A 25712-nucleotide genomic window follows, 5' to 3' on the forward strand; every position below is an offset into this window, starting at 1 on the left:
TGGTAACTCTATGTGAAACGTACAGCCGGGTATGCTTTGTTAAAGAGGAGTTTTTTAGCTCAAAATGTGATGCCCGGCCCCTGGGGGACTTCCTGTTGGGTTTAGCACATGGCACCAAGAGACTTTTTTGTACATCTTGGGCTGTTACATATGTCTACAAATTTTCGTAGCTCTAGCTGCTTCGTACAAATGGGAATGCTTCTTTAAGGATATTTTTTTTCCTTTAAAAACAGTGCATGCCATGACAACAGCGTGCGACGAAATACAAAGCTTTCAATAACTTTTCATCTTCAACATCTTAAGATGAATCACACCAAGTTTGAAGATGATCGGATAAACACTGTAGGAGGAGTTCGTTAAAATAAGACCCCAATGAAATGGCCAAAAAAATGGCAACACGTTCCAAAATAAATCAAAATGGTGGACTTCCTGTTAGGTTTACCATATGGTTCAAAAAGAGTTTTTTGTAGGTCATAGCCTGTTACATATGTGTACCAATTTTCGTAGCTCTAGATTAAACGTCCAACCGGCAATGCTTCGTGAAGTAAGAATTTTTAAACTCTAAATTTGATGCGCCGCCGCCGCCATATAGTATATCAAAAACTTTTCATTTTTCACAATGATGTTGTCCCAGGTGTTGAAATGGTACATCCCAAGTTTGAAGTCAATCGGGTTAACCGTGTAGGAGAAGCGGGCAAAAGTATGACCCCTGTAAATGTGCAAAAATTGGCAAAAATTGGACATTTAAATACTCATGCCTCACTTTCTGTCTATTTTAGGGTACACACTTCAAAGAGGTTTTTGTTCATTGGGATGTGCTACAGGTGCCACACAATTTTCATAGCCGTCGGACAATCGTAGCGGGACAGGGATCCGTTTAACCTATGTAGGGGGCGCTAAGGAGCCATTTTTCTGTTATCATGTATGGCGACTTTAAAATATCAAATTTTTCGCCAGGCCTGATGTGCGTGTAAAGTTTGGTGAGTTTTCGGTCACGTTTAGTGTCTCAAAAATGCGATTGTTTGCGGAGAAGAATAATAAGAATAACTAGAGCTGCGAGCAGCTATAAAGGGCCCTCGCAACCTGGGCCACGTTGGGGTACCTGCACGTCAGGGTACTGGCACGTTGGGGTACTGTCAAATAGGACAAGGACCATCTAAAATGTTTTTGACAAGCCTTGTGTGTGCAAAGTTTCATCAAAACGCATAATATGGTGTGCAAGTCCCAAAATAAATTCAAAATGGCGGACTTCCTTTTAGGTTTAGCATACGGCTACAGAATACTTTTTGTAGGTCTTAGACTAATAGGTATGCCTCTGAGTTTTCACAAATCTAGGTCAAGTCAAGTCATCTTTAGTTATTTCGCGCTTGAATCATCCAATCGGAAATGCTCCATAAAAATGTATAGAGGGCGCGATTTATTGCAAATTGCACAAGAAATCTCTAAAAATTCATGTTCATGACAAGTCTGATGTGTGTGCAAAGTTTCATGAGTTTTCACACATGTATACACAAAAAAAAATAAGCAGCACTTTACTTGGCAAACAATGTATCGCTATGGCAACAGCATGTGACAAAATAAAAAACTTTCGATAACTTTGCATCTTAAACATCTTAAGATGAAACACACCAAGTTTGAAGACGGTCGGATGAATTTTGTACGAGGAGTTCGTGAAAATATGACCCCTAAGAAAGGCCACAAAAAATGGCTACAAATGCCGACGTAAATCAAAATGGCGGACTTCGTGTTTGGTTTAGCAGATGGTTCAAAAAGAGTTTTTTGTACCTCCAGGGCTGTTACATACCTCTTCAAATTTTGGTAAGTCTAGGTGAAACGTACAGCCGGGCATGCTTTGTTAAAGAGGAGTTTTTTAGCTCAAAATGTGATGCCCGGCCCCTGGGGGACTTCCTGTCGGGTTTAGCACAGGTCACCAAGAGACATTTTTGTACACCTTGGGCTGTTACATATGTCTACAAATTTTCGTGGCTCTAGCTGTTTCGTACAACTGGGAATGCTTCTTTAAGAAGATTTTTTTTTCCTTTGCAAACAGTGCATGCCACGACAACAGCGTGCGACGAAATAAAAAGCTTTCAATAACTTTTCATCTTCAACATCTTTAGATGAATCACACCAAGTTTGAAGATGATCGGATAAACACTATGAAATGGCCAAAAAAATGGCAACACATTCCAAAGTAAATCAAAATGGTGGACTTCCTGTTAGGTTTAGCACATGGTTCAAAAAGAGTTTTTTGTAGGTCATAGTCTGTTACATATGTGTGCCAATTTTCGTAGCTCTAGATTAAACGTACAACCGGCAATGCTTCGTTCAGTAAGAATTATTAAACTCTAAATTTGATGCCTCGCCACCGTCATATAGTATATAAAAAACTTTTCATTTTTCACAATGATGTTGTCCCAGGTGTTGAGATGGTACATCCCAAGTTTGAAGTCAATCGGGTTAACCGTGTAGGAGAAGCGGGCAAAAGTATGACCCCTGTAAATGTGCAAAAATGGGCCAAAATTGGACATTTAAATACTCATACCTCACTTTCTGTCTATTTTAGGGTACACACTTCAAAGAGGTTTTTGTTCATTGGGATGTGCTACAGGTGCCACACAATTTTCATAGCCGTCGGACAATCGTAGCGGGACAGGGATCCGTTTAACCTATGTAGGGGGCGCTAAGGAGCCATTTTTCTGTTATCATGTATGGCGACTTTAAAATATCAAATTTTTCGCCAGGCCTGATGTGCGTGTAAAGTTTGGTGAGTTTTCGGTCACGTAAAGTGTCTCAAAAATGCGATTGTTTGCGGAGAAGAATAATAATAAGAAGAACTAGAGCTGCGAGCAGCTATAAAGGGCCCTCGCAACCCGGGCCACGTTGGGGTACTTGCACGTCGGGGTACTGGCACGTTGGGGTACTGTCAAATAGGACAAGGACCATCTAAAATGTTTTTGACAAGCCTTGTGTGTGCAAAGTTTAATCAAAACGCAAAATATGGTGTGCAATTCCCAAAATAAATTCAAAATGGTGGACTTCCTTTTAGGTTTAGCATACGGCTACAGAATACCTTTTGTAGGTCTTAAGCTAATAGGTATGCCTCCCAGTTTTCATAAATCTTGGTCAAGTCATCTTTAGTTGTGTATCGCTTGAATCATACAATTGGAAATGCTCCATAAAAATGCATAGAGGGCGCTATTGAGCACAACGTTGGGTTACTTGCACGTCAGGGTACTGGCACGTTGGGGTACTGTTACATGGAACAAGGACCATTTAAAATGTTAGTTTTTTCCATGCCTTGTCTGTGCAAAGTTTAATGAAAAAGGCCAAAAATGATGTATAATTCCCAAAATAAAATCAAAATAGCGGACTTCCTCTTTGGTTTGGCAAATGGCTACATAATACTTTTTTGTAGGTCTAGCATAATCATACAATCGGAAATGCTTCATAAAAATGTCTAGAGGGCTCTATTTATTGCAAATTGCACAATAAATCTCTAAAAATTCATGTTCATGACAAGTCTGATGTGTTTGCAAAGTTTCATGAGTTTTCATGTGTATAAAAAAAAAAAAAGCAGCACTTGACAACTGTTACATGGAACAAGGACCATTTAAAATGTTAGTTTTTTCCATGCCTTGTCTGTGCAAAGTTTAATGAAAAAGGCCAAAAATGATGTATAATTCCCAAAATAAAATCAAAATAGCGGACTTCCTCTTTGGTTTGGCAAATGGCTACATAATACTTTTTTGTAGGTCTAGCATAATCATACAATCGGAAATTCTTCATAAAAATGTCTAGAGGGCGCTATTTATTGCAAATTGCACAATAAATCTCTGAAAATTCATGTTCATGACAAGTCTGATGTGTTTGCAAAGTTTCATGAGTTTTCATGTGTATAAAAAAAAAAAAAGCAGCACTTGACAAACAATGCATTGCTATGGCAACAGCGTGTTACAAAATAAAAAACCTTTCGATTACTTTGCATCTTAAACATCTTAAGATGAAACACACCAAGTTTGAAGACAGTCGGATAAATTTTGTAGGAGGGGTTCGTTAAAATATGACCCCTGAAAAAGGCCACAAAAAATGGCAACAAATCCCATCATAAATCAAAATGGCAGACTTCCTGTTTGGTTTAGCACATGGTTCCAATAGACTTTTTTGTACATCATGGGCTCTTATGTATGCCTGCAAATTATCATAGCGCTAGGTGAAACGTACAACCGGGAATGCTTCGTTAAAGAGGAGTTTTTTAGCTCAAAATGTGATGCCCGGCCCCTGGGGGACTTCCTGTTAGGTTAAGCACATGGCACCAAGAGACTTTTTTGTACATCCTGGACTGTTACATATGTCTACAATTTTTCGTCGCTCTAGCTGCTTCGTACAACTGGGAATGCTTCATTAATAAGATTTTTTTTCCTTTGCAAAAATTGCATGCCACGACAACAGCGTGTGACGAAATAAAAAACTTTCAATAACTTTTCATTTTCAACATCTTAAGATGAATCACACCAAGTTTGAAGATGATCGGATAAACTCTGTAGGAGGAGTTTGTTAAAATATGACCCCTATGAAATGGCCAAAAAAAATGGCAACACATTCCAAAGTAAATCAAAATGGCGGACGTCCTGTTAGGTTTAGCATATGGTTCAAAAAGAGTTTTTTGTACCTCGAGGGCTGTTATATACCTCTACAAATTTTGGTAACTCTATGTGAAACGTACAGCCGGGTATGCTTTGTTAAAGAGGAGTTTTTTAGCTCAAAATGTGATGCCCGGCCCCTAGGGGACTTCCTGTTGGGTTTAGCACAGGGCACCAAGAGACTTTTTTGTACATCTTGGGCTGTTACATATGTCTACAAATTTTCGTAGCTCTAGCTGCTTCGTACAAATGGGAATGCTTCTTTAAGGATATTTTTTTTCCTTTAAAAACAGTGCATGCCATGACAACAGTGTGCGACGAAATACAAAGCTTTCAATAACTTTTCATCTTCAACATTTAAGATGAATCACACCAAGTTTGAAGATGATCGGATAAACACTGTAGGAGGAGTTCGTTAAAATAAGACCCCAATGAAATGGCCAAAAAAATGGCAACACGTTCCAAAATAAATCAAAATGGTGGACTTCCTGTTAGGTTTAGCATATGGTTCAAAAAGAGTTTTTTGTAGGTCATAGCCTGTTACATATGTGTACCAATTTTCGTAGCTCTAGATTAAACGTACAACCGGCAATGCTTCGTGAAGTAAGAATTTTTAAACTCTAAATTTGATGCGCCGCCGCCGTCATATAGTATATCAAAAACTTTTCATTTTTCACAATGATGTTGTCCCAGGTGTTGAGATGGTACATCCCAAGTTTGAAGTCAATCGGGTTAACCGTGTAGGAGAAGCGGGCAAAAGTATGACCCCTGTAAATGTGCAAAAATTGGCAAAAATTGGACATTTAAATACTCATACCTCACTTTCTGTCTATTTTAGGGTACACACTTCAAAGAGGTTTTTGTTCATTGGGATGTGCTACAGGTGCCACACAATTTTCATAGCCGTCGGACAATCGTAGTGGGACAGGGATCCGTTTAACCTATGTAGGGGGCGCTAAGGAGCCATTTTTCTGTTATCATGTATGGCGACTTTAAAATATCAAATTTTTCGCCAGGCCTGATGTGCGTGTAAAGTTTGGTGAGTTTTCGTTCACGTTTAGTGTCTCAAAAATGCGATTGTTTGCGGAGAAGAAAAAGAAGAAGAATAAGAAGAATTCCTACAAAAACAATAGGGCCTCGCAGCGGCACCGCCGCCGCCGCTGCTCGGGCCCTAATAATAAGAAGAATTCCTACAAAAACAATAGGGCCTCGCAGCGGCACCGCCGCCGCCGCTGCTCGGGCCCTAATAATAATAAGAATTCCTACAAAAACAATAGGGCCTCGCAGCGGTACCGCCGCCGCCGCTGCTCGGGCCCTAATAAGAATTCCTTCAGGAACAATAGGGACCTCGCAGCGGTCGCTGCTCGGGCCCTAATAATAATAATTTTTACAAAAACAATAGGGACCTCGCAGCGGTCGCTGCTCGGGCCCTAATAACTAGAGCTGCGAACAGCTATAAAGGGCCCTCGCAGCCCGGGCCACGTTGGGGTCCTTGCACGTTGGGGTACTTGCACGTTAGGGTACTGGCACGTTGGGGTACTGGCATATTGGAAGCAAAATTTCTTTGAAAATGGCATAATAAACGTTTACATGTAGAATTTTTTTTTGCCAGTGTGTGTCAAGCTCAACGGGTTTTGGTGATTGTTAAGACCTGCAAAAATCAGCGTCCTTATTTATTTTTAGGCAATAAGTTGCCCTGATTGGTATTTTTTGTAAAAGTGTATGTATACATCATCGCTCGTTGTACTCATTGCACAATGTTACTTTTATTGTCCAAAGGGGCAATCAAAAATGAATAAAGCAAAATGGAAACGTACATACGTTTGGATCGGTGTGAAGCCAGTGAACAATTTGAGTGGTGGAAACTAAAAGAATATTCATAAATGACTTAGTTATCACACTTAGAATGAGTTTACATTTTTTGTACAAAATACCGTATGTGTTTTTTTTTTTTTATATATTATGCCTCAAGGGCGAGGTGGCGCTGTATTTATAACTGAATGTTGTCATAGAAATACCTTCAGGCCTTGATTATAAGCATACATGTCAAGTGTGGGATTTTTTTTGGAGCATGTACCGTGGAGTTATTATGCATATCCTTCATTCACGATATTGCTTTTAATGTCCACAGAGGCTATCAAAAATAAATAAAAATATATATATGTTTGGATAAGTCTGATGCCAGTGAACATTTTGAGTGGTGGAAACTAAAAGAATATTCATAAATGACTTAGTTATCACACTTAGAATGAGTTTACATTTTTTGTACAAAATACCGTATGTGGGGTATTTTTTTTTTTATGCCTCAAGGGCTAGGTGACGCTGCATATATAACTGAATGTTGTCAGCGAGATAGCTTCAGGCCTTGACGATAAACATACATGTCAAGTTTGGGATTTTTTGGAGCATGTACCGGGGAGTTATTAAGCATATCCTTTTTCAGTGCGAAACACAAATTTTGATGCCCCGCCTTCATCATATAGTATTTCGAAAAGTCAAGATTTTTCCCCCTGTCGTTGGCTCAGGTCTTGACATGGTCCAGGTCAAGTCTTAACTCAGTCAGATGAAACGTGTAGGAGAAGTGGGCAAAAGTCTGCCCCCTGTGAATGTGCAAAAATCGTCAAAAATGGGACATTCAAAAATTCGTAGCTCACTTCCTGTTCATTTTAGCATATGGGTCCAAGAGACTTTTTTGTAGGTCTTGGGCTCCCTCATACAACTAAAAATTTTCGTAGATCTTGCTTAAACGTACAACCGGGGCTGCTTCATTAAAAATTCCTAGGGGGCGCTATTGAGTCATTTTTGTAAAAATAGCACAATCAACAATAAAATATTGTTCATTTTACCAGGCCAGATGTGTGTGCCAAGTTTCATGAGTTTCTGCGCATGTTTAGACCCTCAAAACTGGCGTTGTTTTCTTGGCGAACAGTGCTTAGCCACGCCCACAGCGATTCGCAAAAACTCACAAACTTCGTGTTGTGACATCATGAAGGCCGAATCCCTCATCTGAGCAAATATGAGGTTGGTCCAGTTAACGTGTTTGGAGAAAAACGTAGAAGAAAATTCGTAAGAAAAAAAATTGCCACTAGGTGGCGCTATCAGTAAGATGAAATATAAGTTCATAGATGTCTTTAGGGCTGGACTCTCATCAAATGTGTGAAATTTTGAGAAGATAGGATCATTTCGGTCAAGTTAATGCAGCTTTTATTGTCACGAAAAATCTTCAGAGTTTGCGGCACCGTAGCGGCCACGCCCTTTGGCGAAAAGTTACAATATTCGGTGTGGGGCATGATCAACATCTTAAGGCTTTTCTGACCAACTTTCAACTGGATCCCTTCAACGAGCTCAGCGCAGTAGCTAAAAACGTAAAGTGGAGCTTGAACATGGGGGTTATTAAGCATTTGCTCTTTCTGGACAAATGAAATTTTAAAGACAATATTTGATGCCCCACCCCCATCATATAGTATTTCGAAAAGGCAAGACTTTTTGCCCAGTTGTTCTCTCAGGTCTTGAGATGATAAATGCCAAGTTTGATGTCAATTGGATGAAAAATGTTTGCAGAGGGGGAAGCATGACCACAGTGAATGTGCCAAAATAGGCCAAAATTGGACATAAAAAAATTCATAGCTCATTTCCTGTACATTTTAGCTACATGGTCCCAATAGACTTTTTTGTGCGTCTCGGGGTGCTACACGTGCCTGCTAATTTTCGTTGCTCTAGCTCAAACGTGCCAGGCTTGGTTTTTATTTTTCTACGCTAGGGGGCGCTATAGAGTCGCATTGTTATGACGACTTCATAATATAAAATTTTTCGCCGGGCCTGAGGAGTGTGCAAAGTTTGGTGAGTTTTCGTGAATGTTTAGGTCCTCAAAAATGCGATCGTTTACGGAGAATAATAATAATAATAATAATAATAATAATAATAATAATAATAATAATAATAATAATAATAATTCGAACGAAAAACAATAGGGACCTCGCAGCGGTCGCTGCTCGGGCCCTAATAATTTTTACAAAAACAATAGGGACCTCGCAGCGGTCGCTGCTCGGGCCCTAATAAATGCAATTGAAATGAAGTGCAAAAGAAATTATATAATACATCCAGAAATTATTCACAGCGCTCCACTTTTTATACATTTTGTTATGGTATAGCCTCATCACAAACTGGAAATGTATTTTTTGCCCTCAAAATTCTACAAGCTTTTTTTTTTTTTTGTTTGCTAATTTATTCACTCCAGTCTCCTCCCACATTCCAAAGACATGCATGGCAGGTTAATTGTGTACATTGTTCCCTTGTTTTCCGCTGGGGTTAGGTTCCAAAAATACCCGCAATAAATGAAATCCGCGAAGTAGTTAGCTTTATGTTTTACAACTATTATAAATGTTTTAAGGCTCAAAAATCCCCGACCGCACAATTTATACACTTTTCTCATTGAGGCATTTACATGTTCTTGTCATGATCCTGTTCTCAGTGCTGTTTGTTTTTATCCTCCCCAGTTGTGTGAGTGGGCGTTTCCTCCAGCACCACACCTGGAGTGCATTACCTAGACCAGGGATGGGCAATCTCGGTCCTCGAGGGCCGGTGTCCCTGCAGGTTTTTGAGGTGTCCGTTTTCCAACACAAGCTGATTCCAATCAACGAGATCGTTATCCCTCTTATGCAGAGCTTGCTGATGAGCTGATCATATATCAGCTGTGTTGGAAAACGGAAGCCTCAAAAACCTGCAGGGACACCGGCCCTCGAGGACTGAGATTGCCCATCCCTGACCTAGACAATTAGTGGACTTGAAAAGGACTCCTGGCACAGCAGTCCGCTGTCGGATTATTCCTTGCTTACTGCTACTAGCGACAAGAATTCTCTGCGCCCTTTTTGATCCATAGCAACGTTTATAGTCATAGTCATAGTCTTGTTAGATATTGTTCTTGTTTTTGTGTTTACATTTACGTGTGAATATATCCACGGCATTTTCGGTTATAATTGATTGGTGGCATATTTGCTTGGTTCTATTTTTGTATTTAATCCCTTGCGTACTTTTTGCAAGCGTTTTCTGTTACTCTTGTGTACCTTGCCTTTTGCAAGTGTTTTTTGGTTCGTGTTTTCCTCCAGCCTTTGTGCTCGCAATTTTTGTTAATTATCCTGGTTGTGTTTGCCAGCGCTTTCTGTTAAAGTTTTCCACGAGTTCTTCTGTAAATAAATTTCTAAATTGTATTTTCCTTTCTGGGCCTGCCTTTTTTGGGATCCTCTTTCTGTCGACTGAGGTCGACCTGACAGAATAATCCGACCACCATGGATCCCCTAGACCCAGTCAAGGTGAGATGTGCTTTGGACAGCCAAGTGAGATGGGTCGGGCAAAATTAAGCCTCCTTGGTCGAGCTTCAGAATGTTGTAAGCATGCTAGTTGGCCAGTTAAATGAATTGTGTTCCCGGTGCGAGCACCTAGCCCCTGTACAGACCACTGTTGGGGCGTCTTCGCCCTTGGTCACTGCTAGAGAGCCCGTTTTGCCCCACCCGCCAATGTATGATGGACAACCTGGGAGTTGTGGTACTTTTTTGCATCATTGCTCTCTTATTTTTGACCAGCAACCGTTGACTTATGCACAGGACAATGTTAAAGTGGTATTTGTACCTTCCTTTGTTACCTTGACCCACCACCGCCTGATGCAGGGTACGCCCCGCGCATCATCGGAGGTGTCCACGTGCAAGGTGCACCTGTTCTTGACGCTGTCCTCGCCTTGTGGGCTGACAAATCAGCCATTTCTGCAGCATTCGCTGACAACTTGCGAGATCTCGACCCGAACATTCTTTTCGTCTCCAAGTCTTGCCGGTTTCCGTTGAACACGGAACCTCCTCTCACACTAACTGCAGTGGGCGGGTGCGCCTTAAACCTTCAGTGGAAGCAGCACTCACTGACCCACTACTTCTTGGTTGTCCCGGACCCGCCTCACACCCTTTTCGTGGGTGCAGCTTTGCTTGTTCGTCTTGCCGTCCATGTGGACACCATCAACAACGTGCTGTGGTCCCTCACCAACTCGGAACCTCTAGCTTGTGTTCCCGGTCTTCCAAACATGAAGTCCGGGCAGACCATCCCAGATGCTTGCGAAGTCTTAAACGAGGATGAAGTGATCGCTCCGGCGACCACGATCAACATTCCGGTTCGCTTGGTGGCGCGAGCTAACCAGTTCTTGAATGCTCGCTCCGCTTTCTTTCAACCTTCATCGGAATTCATGAGCCTGTCGTTACTCTTGGAGGCCACGCCCATCGTGGACGCCTCCCTCACCACTCTGATCTTGGTTCACAACCCCCTTTCGTACGACGTTCGCATACCAAAAGCGACCCGTCTGGGCCTGCTCATCCGTTCCGACTTCCACGACTTCACTCTAACGGTGCCTGTGGTTGGACACATTCCATCTGACTTGTTCTTGACTGAAGACACCGGTGGCCGAAGACTCACCAGGCCATCTCAGCTTGTTACGGTCAACCCTGCCGGTCCCACCAACGATGAAGACATCGTCCGGGTGGACCTGGGGACAGACCAACAACTGGTGATTTATGCCTTGAGCGCGTTGCCTCCAGCGCCCTCTAGCATTCCCTCTGGAAACCCAGAGACACCTCAACCAACCACGACTCCAAATGGGGACCTTCAACCGTACCCAGAGTTCGAGGCGCACCTCCAAGAAGTTCTGCACCGCGCCGACACGCTCCGGTCCGAACAGGACCGCGAACGTTTGCGCACCGTGTTACTGAAATACACACCTTCTTTTGCCAAGGACTCCTTGGATTGCGGGTTGACGGCACTACATGTGGTCCGCATCCCGACTCAGCCCGGCGCTCCCCCAACTTTCGTGCGCCAGTACAAGATTCCGATAACTTCTTACGAACCAGTACAGAAGACTATAGACGCCATGCTGGAAAAGGGCATCATTCGCCCCTGTAACAGCACCTATTCGGCTCCATTGTGGCTATTGGTGGCATATTTGCTTGGTTCTATTTTTGTATTTAATCCCTTGCGTACTTTTTGCAAGCGTTTTCTGTTACTCTTGTGTACCTTGCCTTTTGCAAGTGTTTTTTGGTTCGTGTTTTCCTCCAGCCTTTGTGCTCGCAATTTTTGTTAATTATCCTGGTTGTGTTTGCCAGCGCTTTCTGTTAAAGTTTTCCACGAGTTCTTCTGTAAATAAATTTCTAAATTGTATTTTCCTTTCTGGGCCTGCCTTTTTTGGATCCTCTTTCTGTCGACTGTGGTCGACCTGACAGTTCTCCCATTTCTCTCTTGTTCAAACATTGACAATGTTCAAACCTTCATAAATTTTATAAAATGGGTATATTACTGTAAAAAAATATGCAAAATTGCACTTAAAAAAAATCCGCGATACAGCGAGACTGCGAAAAGTGAACCGCGTTATAGCGAGGGAAGACTGTACTCCGAATTGTCCTAGGTGTGCTTGTGTGTGGATGGTTGTTCGTCTCTGTGTCCCCTGCGATTGGCTGGCAACCAGTCCAGGGTACCCCAAACTGCCCAAAGCCAGCTGAGAGAGGCTCCAGCACCCCCCGCGACCCTTGTGAGGAATAAGCGGTCAAGAAAATGGATGGATGCTAATTTATTAACATTTAAAAAAAAAAATCAGATCTCACATGTACCATCCTACTCAGTATTATTGAGACCCTATCATTTTTTTTGCATGATCTGTGATCTTCAGAAATAAATGGGACCGTACCAAATTTATATTGTCAGGATCTTTTAATTGGAATACAGATTGTTCCCCTATGTGTTGCTCCCATTATTTTTTATTTCATTCTACGGACGATGTGAGTTTTTCTAACACTGATGTTTTCCAATTGGAAATTACTCTCATCCTTGTGAATGAGCCATTGCACAAAGACTGTGAACCCTGCACATCTGGTATGACATCCCTGAAATGCTGCCTTCCAGCACAGACCAAGAAGGATGTCCATGCATGAAAGGATAGTCTTTGAATTTTGTGAGCAGAAAATGAAATATATGAAAGACATTGAAAATGATAATTCTACACATTAAATATGGATATGAAATTAGGAGAGAGCTTTTGAAAGAAAATGTATGAGAAAAGCTGTGGAATGAAGTACATTGTGAAAATATTTTTCCCACTTGAGAGTATTTTGGCCACCACAAAAGCCTTGTTTTTGTTTTGTCATTATATTTTTCAGCATGTGTATGATGTAATCACAAACACAAGGAATGGTTAAAAAAATAGATATTTTTAATTTTACTTTTTTTTTTATTATTCATTCGGCAAGCTTAACAATTCAACATGTCATCATTATTGCTTTTTTTTTTGTGCGTGTGCATGCGTGCGTGGGGGTGTGTTCGTGTGCGTGGTTGTGCGTGCGTGCGTGTGTGTGTTTGTGCTCAATTCACCTGAAACCTAATAAAAATCCCATACCCTTCACCTGAACTGGCTACTTCAGAGTCTCACCAGATTCGGGAAGTTCGGAAGGTTGGGCGACCAGAGGAAAGATCAAAGGAAAGAAAGATGATGCAAAGTGAAATCCAGACACCACCTGCCACCCACATGGTGACAAAACCAGAATCTTTCACAAACCCCAGAAACCTCTAAATTGCATTAGATTAGGGAGATCTCAGAGACCAGAAGAAAAACTAAATAAAAGAAAGAAGGAAGGATAGATGAAACAGAATGAGATCCACAGACCCCAGCCTCCACTGATTCAGTAAGCAGTGAGAAGGAAGAGCAAATTCTGTTTGAATTTCAGTAGATGCTGGTGTAGTGGATCTGGCATGCATGAGAACCTCCACCAAGTAGGGGAGCCGTCGATCCCGGTCCGACAAGGCAAGCGCAGTCCCCCCCATGCAGCAGCAGCAGCGCCAGGGCCGGAGAGCCAACCCAGACACCTGCCCCCGCCCCTGACACGGTCCGCGCCCCAAGCCCAATGCAGCGGAACGGGGCCCAGCAGGCCCCCACGATGCCCTACAGCCCCTGCACACTCCGAAACCCCACCCACACCCGCCACCCACCACAACCCCGCCCCCGCCGCCCCCCTTCTCCCAAAACCCCAGACGCCCCCCACCCCCAAGCACCCCACAGCCACCAACTGTTTCTGTGTACCGCTCTCTTAGTTTCTGCCTCTCGATGTGAATAAATAGTTAAAACCTTATTTGGGTCTGCGCCTTGGGAGCCTACCCTCTCAGTACACAACCGAATAATCCGGCCATATGGATCCCGCAGACTTAAACTAGATGTGCCATGAACCTGGACTCCCAAGGCCGATTGCTTGGACATCAGGGTCTGGCCTTGACTGGTCTGAGAGATGCGCTAAAGATTTTAGCCAACCAGTCAGCCTGTCGCAGCACTGGTCCCCAATGCTGATGCATCGGACTCCGGGATGGGAGCAGCCTTCTCGCAGCGCTCCCCGACTGACCGGAGGCTTCACCCCTGCCTCAGCTTCAAGTCAAGTCAGGTCAAGTCAAGTCAAGTCAAGTCAAGTCAAGTCAAGTCCATCTTTATCAAGCTCAAGTTCCCTCATCTCGGCAGAGGTGACGTCATCTCAAGTTGTCTCGTCTCGGCAGCGGCGCCGTCATCTTGAGTTCCCTCGTCTCTGCAGAGTTGTCATTGTCTCAAGTTCGCTCGTCGCGACAGAGTTCTCGCCGTCTCAAGTTCTCTCGCTCAAGTCACGGTGGCATCCGGCCAGCGGCCGCCTCTCTCACTCAAGTTTGCATGAGGCGCGTCTACCGCGGCTTCAAGTCAAGTCAAGTCAAGTCAAGTCAAGTCCATCCTTATCAAGTCCAAGTTCCCTCCTCGCAGCAGTGGTGCCGCCGTCTCAAGTTCTCTCGTTCAAGTCCCGGCGGCGCCCGTCCAGTGGCTGCCTCTCTCGCTCAAGTCCACGAACCTCATCTACCTCAGCTTCAAGTCAAGTCAAGTCCCTTCCTCATGGCAGTGGTGCCGCCGTCTCAAGTTTTCTCGACTCCCCCGTTCTAATTCTGGCAGTGCTTAGCCAGCGTCCGCCTCCCCGCTCCAGTTCCAGACGACGTTGTCCAGACCAGCGGTTTTCTCTTCTTCGCTCCTGTCCCGGGCGCTCGGAGGCGTCCTGGCCAGCGGTCATCTCTCCCTCGCTCCTGTTCTGGCGGTGCCCGGCAAGCTCCCGCCCCCCCGCTCCAGTCCCGGCCAACGGTCTTCTCTCCCCCACTCCAGTTCCGGACGACGGCGTCCGGGCCAGCGGTCATCTCTCCTTCGCTTCCAGTTCCGAAGGCGCTTAGCCAGCGTCCGCCCCCTGTTCGTCCGGGCAGCGGCCAACTCACTCGAGTTCCGGATGATGGCATTCGGCAGCGGTCCTCTCTTCTCCACGTCTTCTCACTGGTCAGGCGGCGTGGACGATGCCGTTCAGCAGTGGTCCTCTCTTCTCCACGTCTCTTCATTGATCCGGTGGCGCGGATGACGTCGTTTCGACCAGCGGCGACCAGCGGCGCTCAACCAGCGTCGCTCCCCGCTATAGTTTCGGACAACGGCGTTCGACCAGCGGCCATCTCTTCCCCGCGTCACTTTTCTCCAGCTCCGGCGGCGCTTAGCCAGCGCGGGTTCGACCAGCGTGCACTCCCCCTATAGATTCGGATGACGGCGTAAGTTCTGCGACCATCTTATTGTAATGGCTGTCCTATACGAATTTTGTCATGCGTAATGCTTACCTTTGTGATAAGGGTCACATAGAGGTTATGTTAGGCTTACGTGGGGGGGCGGTATTGACTAGGGTCATATACAGGCTATATTTGCTGCCGTGATTAGGAGCAGGTGTGAGTTAGGTTATATTTACTGTCGTTACGGGGGACATGTAAGGGTTATGTTATGCTTACTGTCATTTCCGGGTTTGCGTGTGCATTGCGTTATGATATGCTTACTTTAGAGTCACATGGGTTATTTTATTGCCTGGGATCTGGTGAGGGTTTGTGTTTAAACTCAGGAGAACGCCAGGAGGCGTTCTTTGGGTGGGTCACTGTCATAGCCTGGGTCGCATGCGCCAGAAGTCATGACCTGTTATGTGTCTGTTTAGGTACTGATGTAACAGTGTCTGTTAGGTACTGATGTAACAAGTGTCTGTTTACAAAACGTGATGTTCATGATGTCAACCTTTAATCCTTTAGGTGATGTCTGGACCTATGTGATCTTGTTCTTTAGTCCTTTACAATCCACTGTCTGTAGGTGCAGTCTGAGGAGTGTGTGTGGTTTGCCGGATTATTGTCCAACCGTTTCTGTGTCCACTCTCTTAGTTTCTGCCTCTCGATGTAAATAAATAGTTAAAACCTTATTTAGATCTACACCTTGGGATCCTACCCTCTCAGTACACAACAAGAGCGACCAACGGGGCGGGTGCAGAAGGCACGCCCTCCCCCATCACCCCCACCAGCCAACCAACCACGGGGCACACCGGAGGTCCACCCGCCCCCAACTGTTTGGAGCTGAACACCAGGGAGAGCACCCCAACCCAGCACCCCCCAGGGGGCCCAGGAAAGGGCCAAGACGCAAACGCCACCCAGCAGATAGCAGAGGGGCATAGCCAGCCACGCCCGGCCATGAAGGACAGCACCCAGAAAGTTAACAAACAATTTCTAATGTCTTCCACTTGGTGGTCAGGGTGGTGGCAAACATTGGGTTTTTAAAACAATTGTGTCGCTTTATCGATGTTGCAATTAAGAGTGAGTCTGAAAGTCTGATGTTGCAATCTTTCTGTTCTAATTCCAACCAACAGTTGGTGTCCCTGTTGGGTTGTGTCCATAGAATGAGATATTGTAGTTGATTAGCGATATAGTAGTGCATAAAATTTGGTGCCTCTAGACCTCCTTTGGATTTGCTTTTCTGAAGAGTAGATAGACTAATCTCTGCTTTATTTTATTCCAGTAGAATTTTGTAATGGCCGAGTCCAGCAACTGAAACCAGTGAGACGTAGGTTTGAATAGAATCATTGAAAATAAATAATTTATTTTTGGTAAAACTTTCATTTTTATAGTGGCTATTCTTCCTATTAAAGAGAGGGGAAGATTATTCCAGCTCTCCACGTCACTAAGGATGCTATCTAGTTGTGGAGTAAGGTTTAAATGAATTAATTCAGTTAATTTAGGTGAGATTTTTTATGCCTAAGTATTTTAAATTACCTGTAGAAAAAGAATAGTGTGGGTCCTGGCTTGCAGGGTTCCATGAATTATCTGCCAGAAGTAGTAATGTCGATGTTGTCCAGTCAATAGAATAGTCTGATAAATGTAAATAAATATAAATAGTTAAATACTTCCCCAAATGAGACAAGTTCTTCTGAATAAAGTAATATATCATCGTCATACAGATTGATTTTGTGTTTGAATCCTTCTAATCGGAAAAGGTAATGCAAGCGGTTCAATAAACATTGAAAATAATAAAAGAGACAGAGCGACATGGTGACTGACTGGTTAGCACGTTCGCCTCCCAGTACTGAGGACGCAAGATCGAGTCCAGGCTTCGGCCTTCCTGTGTGGAGTTTGCATGTTCTCCCCGTGCCCACGTGGGTCTTCTCTGGGTTCTCCGGTCTCCTTCCACATTCCAAAGACATGCATGGCAGGTTAATTGGGCGCTCTGAATTGTCCCAAGGTGTGCTTGTGAGTGTGGATGGTTGTTCGTCTCTGTCTGCCCTGCTCTGTCTGCCCAAACACAGCTGGGATAGGCTCCAGTGCCCCCACGACCCTTGTGAGGAGGAAGAACTGTATGGATGGGTGAATAAAGGAGACAATGGACATCCCTGTCTAGTGCCTCTTTTTAAAGTAAAATTCTGAGATGTAATCCCATTAGTTGTAACTGTTGCTTTAGGAGAATCATATAATACTGAAACCCATTGAATAAATGACTCCTCAAAGCCAACTTTATTTAGAATTGCAAAGAGTAAGTACCAGTTAACTTTGTCGAAGGCTTTTTCTGCATCCAACGATATAACTGCCTTTTTGTCATGCCGCTGTGACATACTAATCAGGTTAAAGAGCCTCCTAATATTGCTAGTACAATGACGACCTTTTATAAAAACTGTTTGATTGCAATGAATAATTGTCGAGATTACTGTCTCTAGGCTAGATGCAAAGCCCTTAGCGATAATCTTAATGTCAGTGTCGATTTCTGATATCGGTCGGTAACTTGACGGGAGGGTGGGGTCTTCTTCTGGCTTTAATAAAAGTTTAATTGCTGCTGTATTCATTGGGGTTTGTTGTGTATTAATCTAACCTTGCTCTCGCAAGATGAATTCTCACGATATTTCGAGTTCAAAAACCCTGGAGAATACATCTTGTACCGCTCCCGCAGATATCCACCGTTCCGAACCACTGGTGGTTAGGACCAATCACAGAGTGACATTGAGTTTGGGGGCGGGATATGCAACTGTGACGAAACCAGGAAGCCAGCGCCGACGCCGGAGCTAACAAACAATCCCTAACATGGATGAGTGGACGCTGCAATTAATTCTGTTCTTGCAGATTTACTCACCGTTTCCTTGTTGAATGTTGAACAGCGAGGGGCACTTTGTGCATTTCTAGCTGGTAAGATGTTCGTGCTTATCCCCCCTTCGGCAACAACGAAGGCGAAATTTTCACCCACGGCTGTGATTGGTTAAAACAAACATGTAGAATAACACATCGTCTAATCAGCTCATTATTGTACGTCAGAATGTCGCGCCTTTCCTGACCAAATTACTGTGGAGAGGTACCAGATGGATATTGCAGAGATCTCACTTGACTGAAGTGCATATCCATCTGGCAATTGCCAGGTTAGTATTCATCCGTTAGTTGTTTAATTTTATCTTCCAAGTCTTTTTGTGTCCAAATTCACAAGGCTGGGTCCTCCGAAGGCCGACTCTGTCGACTACATGACGTCACTCCTGGCGCAACTCAACAGCACTCACGGACTTACATATGAATAGAGTGTCGGTCAATGTGCAACCGACAAGCAGCAGTAACAGCTCGGTGCTCCTTCCCAGCCTAGGTGGCAGTTTCTTAACGGAAAGTACGAAAACGTCATCTTTCAGTTGACTCTTTCGGGTTCACATCATGCCGGCCAGTCTTCAACCAGGGCTGCATTTCCTGTATATAAGCAATGTGTCCGCGGAAATGCTCCCACACAGTCAATCAGGCGGAGCGCTTATGTGAAAATACGGTAAATCTAATAATGTATGAATTTATGCAAGTAAATGTAACGGAGTAAATGTAACTCGTTACTACCAACCACAGTTCCCAAACAATGTGCCATGCATGGCACATTAGTGTGCCCCAAGAGCTCATCAGATGTGCTGTGGAAAATTATCTGCTAACAAATAGCATACGTACACTTTATTCTTGTAATATTATCGTTTAAATCACAAACATTTACTGCTTTCCATTATGAAAATATGAGTAGAACGCAGGATATTGTATTTTCTGTTCTTTTATTGTGGCCTTAATGCTACTTTGATGTAATGCATATGGATTATGGCATAAAGGTTTACATTATCATTGTCAATGTGTGGCCTGCCATCTACTCAGGTACCAGCTGAAGCTTTTCGCCAGAATGTGTTTGGACCGTCAGTACCTTGCCATTGACGAAATCTCCAAGCAGCTGGATGTGGAGCTTATCTTCCTTTGCATGATGGATGAGACACTGCCCTTTGACCTACGGGCATCCTTCTGTCGCCTGATGTTGCACGCCCACGTGGACCGAGACCCGCAGGAACTGGTCACGCCTGTAAAGTTTGCCCGACTTTGGACTGAGATCCCCACCTCCATCACAATCAAGGAGTAAGTAATTGTGGTCGAGGGTCTGGGTGGTGGGAGTTGTTTCTTTGCCCATTGGGATTGAACGTTTTACTGGATTTACACTTGGACTTCTAGTATGTTTTATTGTTACTATTTCCATTAGGGATGAGCGAGTACACCATCTGTATCTGTTCAACAATCTAAATTATCTATATCTGTATCGCCTGGAGGGGGCGTGACCTAAACCGGAAGTGGGCGTAGCTTGAACCGGAAGTGGGCGTAGCTTAAACCGGAAGTGGGTGTGGTTTGATCGGAAATCCGTGGGTCTTATGCTGTCTTCATGTGGTATCGAAATTGTTAAATACCACGTCCTGTAGAAAATTGCACGTGAACGTGATGATTTTCCACTGAACAACTGTGAATTTATTTTGATACCCAAGTTTCAGAGCTGAGAGCACTTTTCAAGTTTCAACATGGCGAAGAGTGCCGCAGGATTCCTGAATGGCAAGAACTATTAACACAAGGGTCCAAACACTGTGACTTTTGCAATGCTGCTCAGTCAAAGCGGAAGTGCAAATTGTTGATTCTTCCAACTGGACGATGGAAATCAGTCATTCGATTTTGTCATATCAAAGGACAATTCAACCAACAAGCCAGTCACTATGCCAATGTTTACAGGAAGTGCCGGTGCACTCGAGTAACTCGCCATCAACTGCTATGATAGCTGAATGCTAATGAATGCTATGAAGGAAACAAAGGAACTGAAAAGTACAAAGTAATTACCTATTAATTACTGTAACAACTATGGCCTATGGCCCAATCCACCCTCTAATTTTTTTTTAAAGTTTGCTTCTTCTAAAGCAAATTCTCTGCAGTCGCATAAATATTCCACTCCCCAGACAGGATCTAAGCTTGGTTAGCTCTGCAGGTGGTCACCCAACCACCAACAAAGCTCTTTTGAAGCCGCTGACCAGGTGACAAAGGAATTTATGCGTCTGCCGAAGGAGTGTATTCAAGCCCGTCTTCTCGGAGCCCGAACAAATGGCTCCAATGATTGGAATATACAAACGACTGATCAAAGGAATGTTTATGAAGTTTCTCATCAACCAGGGGGGACTCTCTGGCGCCACTCTTCCAAACGGGCACTCCTGGAACGTCTAGATGGAGCAACAACACCGTCAAGTGGTGAAACTTGGAACTATCCTTAGTGACATTTCATATAAGTAACCGCATTTTACACATTTATACCATGATAATTCTTGACAGATAACTGAACTACGAATGATTTATGTATGTCTTTGTGTGTATGAACATCCTATTTCATTTGTACTCCATAAAGAATGAAAGATAATCAATATCTTTCAGTTCAGTCAGATTAGACAAGTAGAAGTTACCTCACAAGTTAGTTTATGATGCATTAATTACGATGTGTGTTAAACGGGTTGTGTGGGAAAACTGATTTGCCAGACTGACCAAATTTAATGCCAAATTATTAATCCCTTAAATAATTTTTTTCTAAAGTCTGCGCGAGCGAACAGAAGGGTGTGCCACCACCTACTCAAGCCCCGCCCATAGACTTTAAAAGGACGAGAAGACCCCTCGCTCTCCCTCTTGCTTCCAAGCCTCTTCCAAAACTCTCTTGGACGACCTACGAGTGTCCCAGCCTGCTCGAACTCTTTATTCCAAGAAATTTGCCAACCACGTGGCCTTTTCTTTTCTGGCAGCAACCGTTGCCGAGAGCAGACACTCGCTCCACGCCACGCCAAAGCAGGTGCAAACTGCAACGCTGACCCCAAAGACTCTTTTACTCCTTTTTTCCTTTTTTTTTTCTCTTCACCATCGGTGGAGTGCCCGCCAGCGGCGAACTCCGCGGCCCCGGGGTACACTTGCAACGTACCGCCGGATGCGAGGTTGTGCACCTAAGCCGCCCCGCACCTCACCTGCTAGTCGGTGGCGCCCCGCCGCGGTGCCAGCTCACCTCCAACGGCTGGCCTTCCCCGTACGCAGGCGCGTAGCGAACCGAGCTCCAACACCTGAAGTCGGACAGCTGTCCGTCAGAACCAACCTTGCCGGAGAATCAACCTCGCCGAGTCGCCGACCAATCAAGGGACGAGCCGCGCAACTACGTCAGCCGCCTGAGCGGCTTCCCTTGATCACCTGTGGAATACCCCCTTTTTGATTTTCTTGCCTTTTGGAACGAACATTGACTATTTTCCCCCCTTTTTTCAAGACCTTTCTGCTCATTCGACGCAAACGATGCTCGTAAGTGTGCATTTGATTCCCAAATTGGTACCACTGCGTGCAACTTACGTTTGAAACATATCACAGATCTGGCAGGTCAAATTTCTCTTTTCCCTGTTTCCTTATCCATTCGCATTCCTTCCTTATTTTCATTAGATTTATTTTTATTTCTTTTCTTCTGACGGTAGAATAGTTAGATAGGCAGTGTTTTGATTCTGTAGTGTAGCAATCGTGAATAAATGTATGTTTTATTAACTCTATTCCGCCTAAGTCATCTGTGTTTCCGAGTGGATTATTATTCTTTTGTTAGTACAACGAACCACTGAATATCGAGTGTGGCGACTTTAGATTATAAATGACTGATGCAAGAAGGATTTTGGTCGTTGTTTGCTCCTGTTAACCCAAAGCAAAACCAACGTGGTGCCCCTAGAGGTTATCGAGGTAAATATAATTTACCTCTGTAACGTCCAGATTATTAATTCGTCCAAAAGACGACCCAATTATCGCTACATTACTAGTAATAATAGTAGTAGTAGTAGTAGTATTAGTAGTCGTAGTAGAAACAGTAGTAGTATTACTAGTAATTATTAATCCATATTGTGAGCTTCGAGTTCACAATGTGAACTCTTACAAGTTCCCAGTTTTGCACACAGTACAGTGTCTGGCTGTGTGGTCGAGAGGTAAAACTTTGGCTTTGTGAGCTAATGGTCACTGTTTCGACTCCCCCTAGGAATTTTTTTTCCCTACTAAAATTTCTGAAATCATTATTGTTCAAGTTATTTTACATCCATTTGATGAAATCTTATTTGATATTTAACTTATTTCTATATTAAACCATTTTGTCAGCTTCAAGTTCACAATGTAAACGCTTACAAGTTACCAGTTTTGCACACATGACAGTGTCTGGCTATGTGGTTGAGAGGTAAAACATTGGCTTTGTGAGCTGGTAGACATTGGTTTGAATCTCGGTTGAAACTTTTTTTTTTTTTTTTATAAATAAATATAACTACAATATTTTGACAACAGCCTATATCCTCTGAGCGGTCTATTTTATATTTGTATAAACGCGGCTTCCCCAGGCAGCTGAATTGATTTTACAAAGAAATTATTTCCTTGCAGTCAGTCACATTATAGGTACTTGGAAATCTGTTTTTTTGTGGTGGCTGTTTTCTTCCGGTAGAAGGTTTTTGCGAGTTACTAGAGTACACCGGCACTTCCTGTAAACATCGGCAGAGTGACTGGTTCATAGGTTGAATTGGCCTTTTATATTTGGATGTGACATCATCAAAATACTGATTTCCATCATCCAGTTGGAATAATCAACAATTTGCACTTCCGCTTTGATTGAGCTGCATTGCAAAAGTCACGTCGTATTTGGACCCTTCAAAAACATTGATCCAAAATTCAGGAGAAACCGAGAGGTAAATGGACTGTTAGACTATCTTCTTCTCTAATGTATTGGGAAGTTTTATTGCAGCCTGTAGAGTTTAAGATATACAGTATTTTGAAGCTCGCCGGCGAGCCACCAATCGCGGCAAAGTCTTTTCCTGTTTTTTTGTAAAACTAAATGTGGTGGCCAATAGATGCCAGTGTAGCCTCAAGGAACCGTGGGCTTCAGTCAAGTCATTTTTATTTAGTTTGAGAAGGCACAAAAAAATAAAGTAGCCAGCAGATGCTAGGATAAAACGGAATGTGAATACTTCTTCTTTGCACATGAAAACACCATAAACTGCATTCAATGTTTTAAATCACAGAAATATTACTTTACATGACTAAGTTAACATCTGAAGACGTTTTCTTTCTCTTGTTAGGTGATAAATTCGGCTTCTCTTAGTCTGATGATGATCATGAATAATTAGGGCCCGAGCAGCGACCGCTGCGAGGTCCCTCTTGTTTTTGTAAGAATTCTTCTTCTTCTTCTTCTTCTTCTTCTTCTTCTTCTTCTTCTTCTTCTTCTTCTTCTTCTTCTTCTTCTTCTCCGTAAACGATCGCATTTTTGAGGGCCTAAACATTTATGAAAACTCACTAAACTTTGCAGTCTCTTCGGGCCCGGCGAAAAATTTGATATTATGTAGTTGTCATAACAACACGACTCTATAGCGCCACCTAGCGCAGAAAAATAAAAACCAATCCAGGCCCGTTTGAGCTAGAGCTACAAAAATTGGCAGGCACGTGTAGCACCTCGAGACGCACAAAAAAGTCAGTGGAAGCCATTTCCTAAAATGTACAGGAAGTGAACTATGAATTTTTGAATGTCCAATTTTGGCCCATTTTGGCACATTCACTGTGGTCATACTTTTACCCCCTTTGAAAATATTTTTCAACCAGTTGACTTCAAACTTGCCATGTATCATCTCAAGACCCGAGACAACAACTGGGCAAAAAATCTTGACTTTTTGAAATACTATATGACGGGGGCGGGGCATCAAATATTGCCTTTCAAATTGCATTTGTCCAGAAAGACAAAATGCTTAATAACTCCCATGTACAAGCTCCAAAAAATCTCAAACTTCTCATGCAACTTAATAGTCACGGCCTGAAAACATCGATATGATAAAATTCAGTTATATATATAGCGCCACCTAGTGGTGACAATAAATGTCATACTTTACGTTTTTAGCTACTGTGCGAAGCTCTTTGAAGGGATCCAGGTGAAAAATGGTCAGAAAAGCCTTAAGATGTTGATCATGCCCCACACCGAATATTGTAACTTTTAGCCAAAGGGCGTGGCCGCTACGGTGCCGCAAAGTCTGGTAATTTTTCGTGGCAATAAAAGCTGCTTTAACTTGACCCAGATGATCCTATCTTCTCAAAATTTCACAGAATTGATGAGAGTCCAGCCCTTAAGACATCTACGAACTTATATTTCATCTTACTGATAGCGCCACCTACTGGCAATTTTTTTTCTTACGATTTTTCTTCAATGTTTTTCTCCAACCACATGAACTGCACCTACCTCATATTTCCTCAGATGAGGGTTTCGGTCTTCATGATGTCACAACACGAAGTTTGTGAGTTTTCGCAAATCGCTGTGGGCGTGGCTAAGCGCTGTTCGCCAAGAAAACAACACCAATTTTGAGGGCCTAAACCAGCGCAGAAACACATGAAACTTGGCACACACATCTGGCCTGGCAAAATGAGCAATATTTTATTGTTGATTGTGCTATTTTTACAAAGATGACTCAATAGCGCCCCCTAGAATTTTTAAATGAAACAGCCCCGGTTGTGCCCATTTGCTAAAATGGACAGGAAGTGAGCTACGAATTTTTGAATGTCCCATTTTTTACGATTTTAGCAAATTTACAGGGGGCATACTTCTGCTCACTTCTCCTACACGTTTCATCCGACTGACTTAAGACTTGACCTGGGCCATGTCAAGACCTGAGCCAACGACAGGGGAAAAAATCTTGACTTTTCGAAATACTATATGATGAGGGCGGGGCATCAAAATTTGTGTTTCGCAATGAAAAATGATATGCTTAATAACTCCCCGGTACATGCTCCAAAAAATCCCAAACTTGACAGGTATGTTTATAGTCAAGGCCTGAAGCTATCTCTATGACAACATTCAGTTATATATGCAGCGCCACCTAGCCCTTGAGGCATGAAAAAAAAATACCCCACTTACGGTATTTCTACAAAAAATGTAAACTCATTCTAAGTGTGATAACTAAGTCATTTATGAATATTCTTTTACTTTCCAACATTCAAAATGTTCACTGGCATCAGACCTAACCAAACATACATATTTTTGTTATTTAGTTTTATGTATTTTTGATAGCCTCTATGGACATTAAAAGCAATATCGTGAATGAAGGATATGCTTAATAACTCCCAGGTACATGCTCCAAAAAAATCCCATACTTAAAATGTATATTTATAATCAAGGCCTGAAGGTATCGCTATGACAAAATTCAGTTATAAATACAGCGCCACCTAGTCCTTGAGGCATAAAAAAAAATGCCTCACTTACGGTATTTTTACAAAAATTGTAAACTCATTGTAAGTGTGATAACTAAGTCATTTATGAACATTCTTTTACTTTCCACCACTCAATATGTTCACTGGCATCAGACCGATCCAAACATATGTACTTTTTTCATTTAGTTG

At 43.1% G+C, this 25712-nt stretch overlaps 1 protein-coding gene across 2 annotated transcripts in view; it reads left to right on the top strand.

Annotated features, from left to right (window-relative positions):
- Positions 1-25712, top strand: part of itpr3 (inositol 1,4,5-trisphosphate receptor, type 3) — an 841532-nt gene that overhangs the window by 466521 nt on the left and 349299 nt on the right. For both annotated transcript variants that reach the window (XM_077515178.1, XM_077515179.1), the window contains exon 20: positions 19152-19403. In XM_077515178.1, the coding sequence (XP_077371304.1) occupies positions 19152-19403 (252 nt within the window). The remainder of the gene's footprint in view (positions 1-19151; positions 19404-25712) is intronic.

Source organism: Festucalex cinctus, chromosome 2 (assembly GCF_051991245.1).
Source record: "Festucalex cinctus isolate MCC-2025b chromosome 2, RoL_Fcin_1.0, whole genome shotgun sequence".
Taxonomy (NCBI): Eukaryota; Metazoa; Chordata; class Actinopteri; order Syngnathiformes; family Syngnathidae; genus Festucalex; species Festucalex cinctus.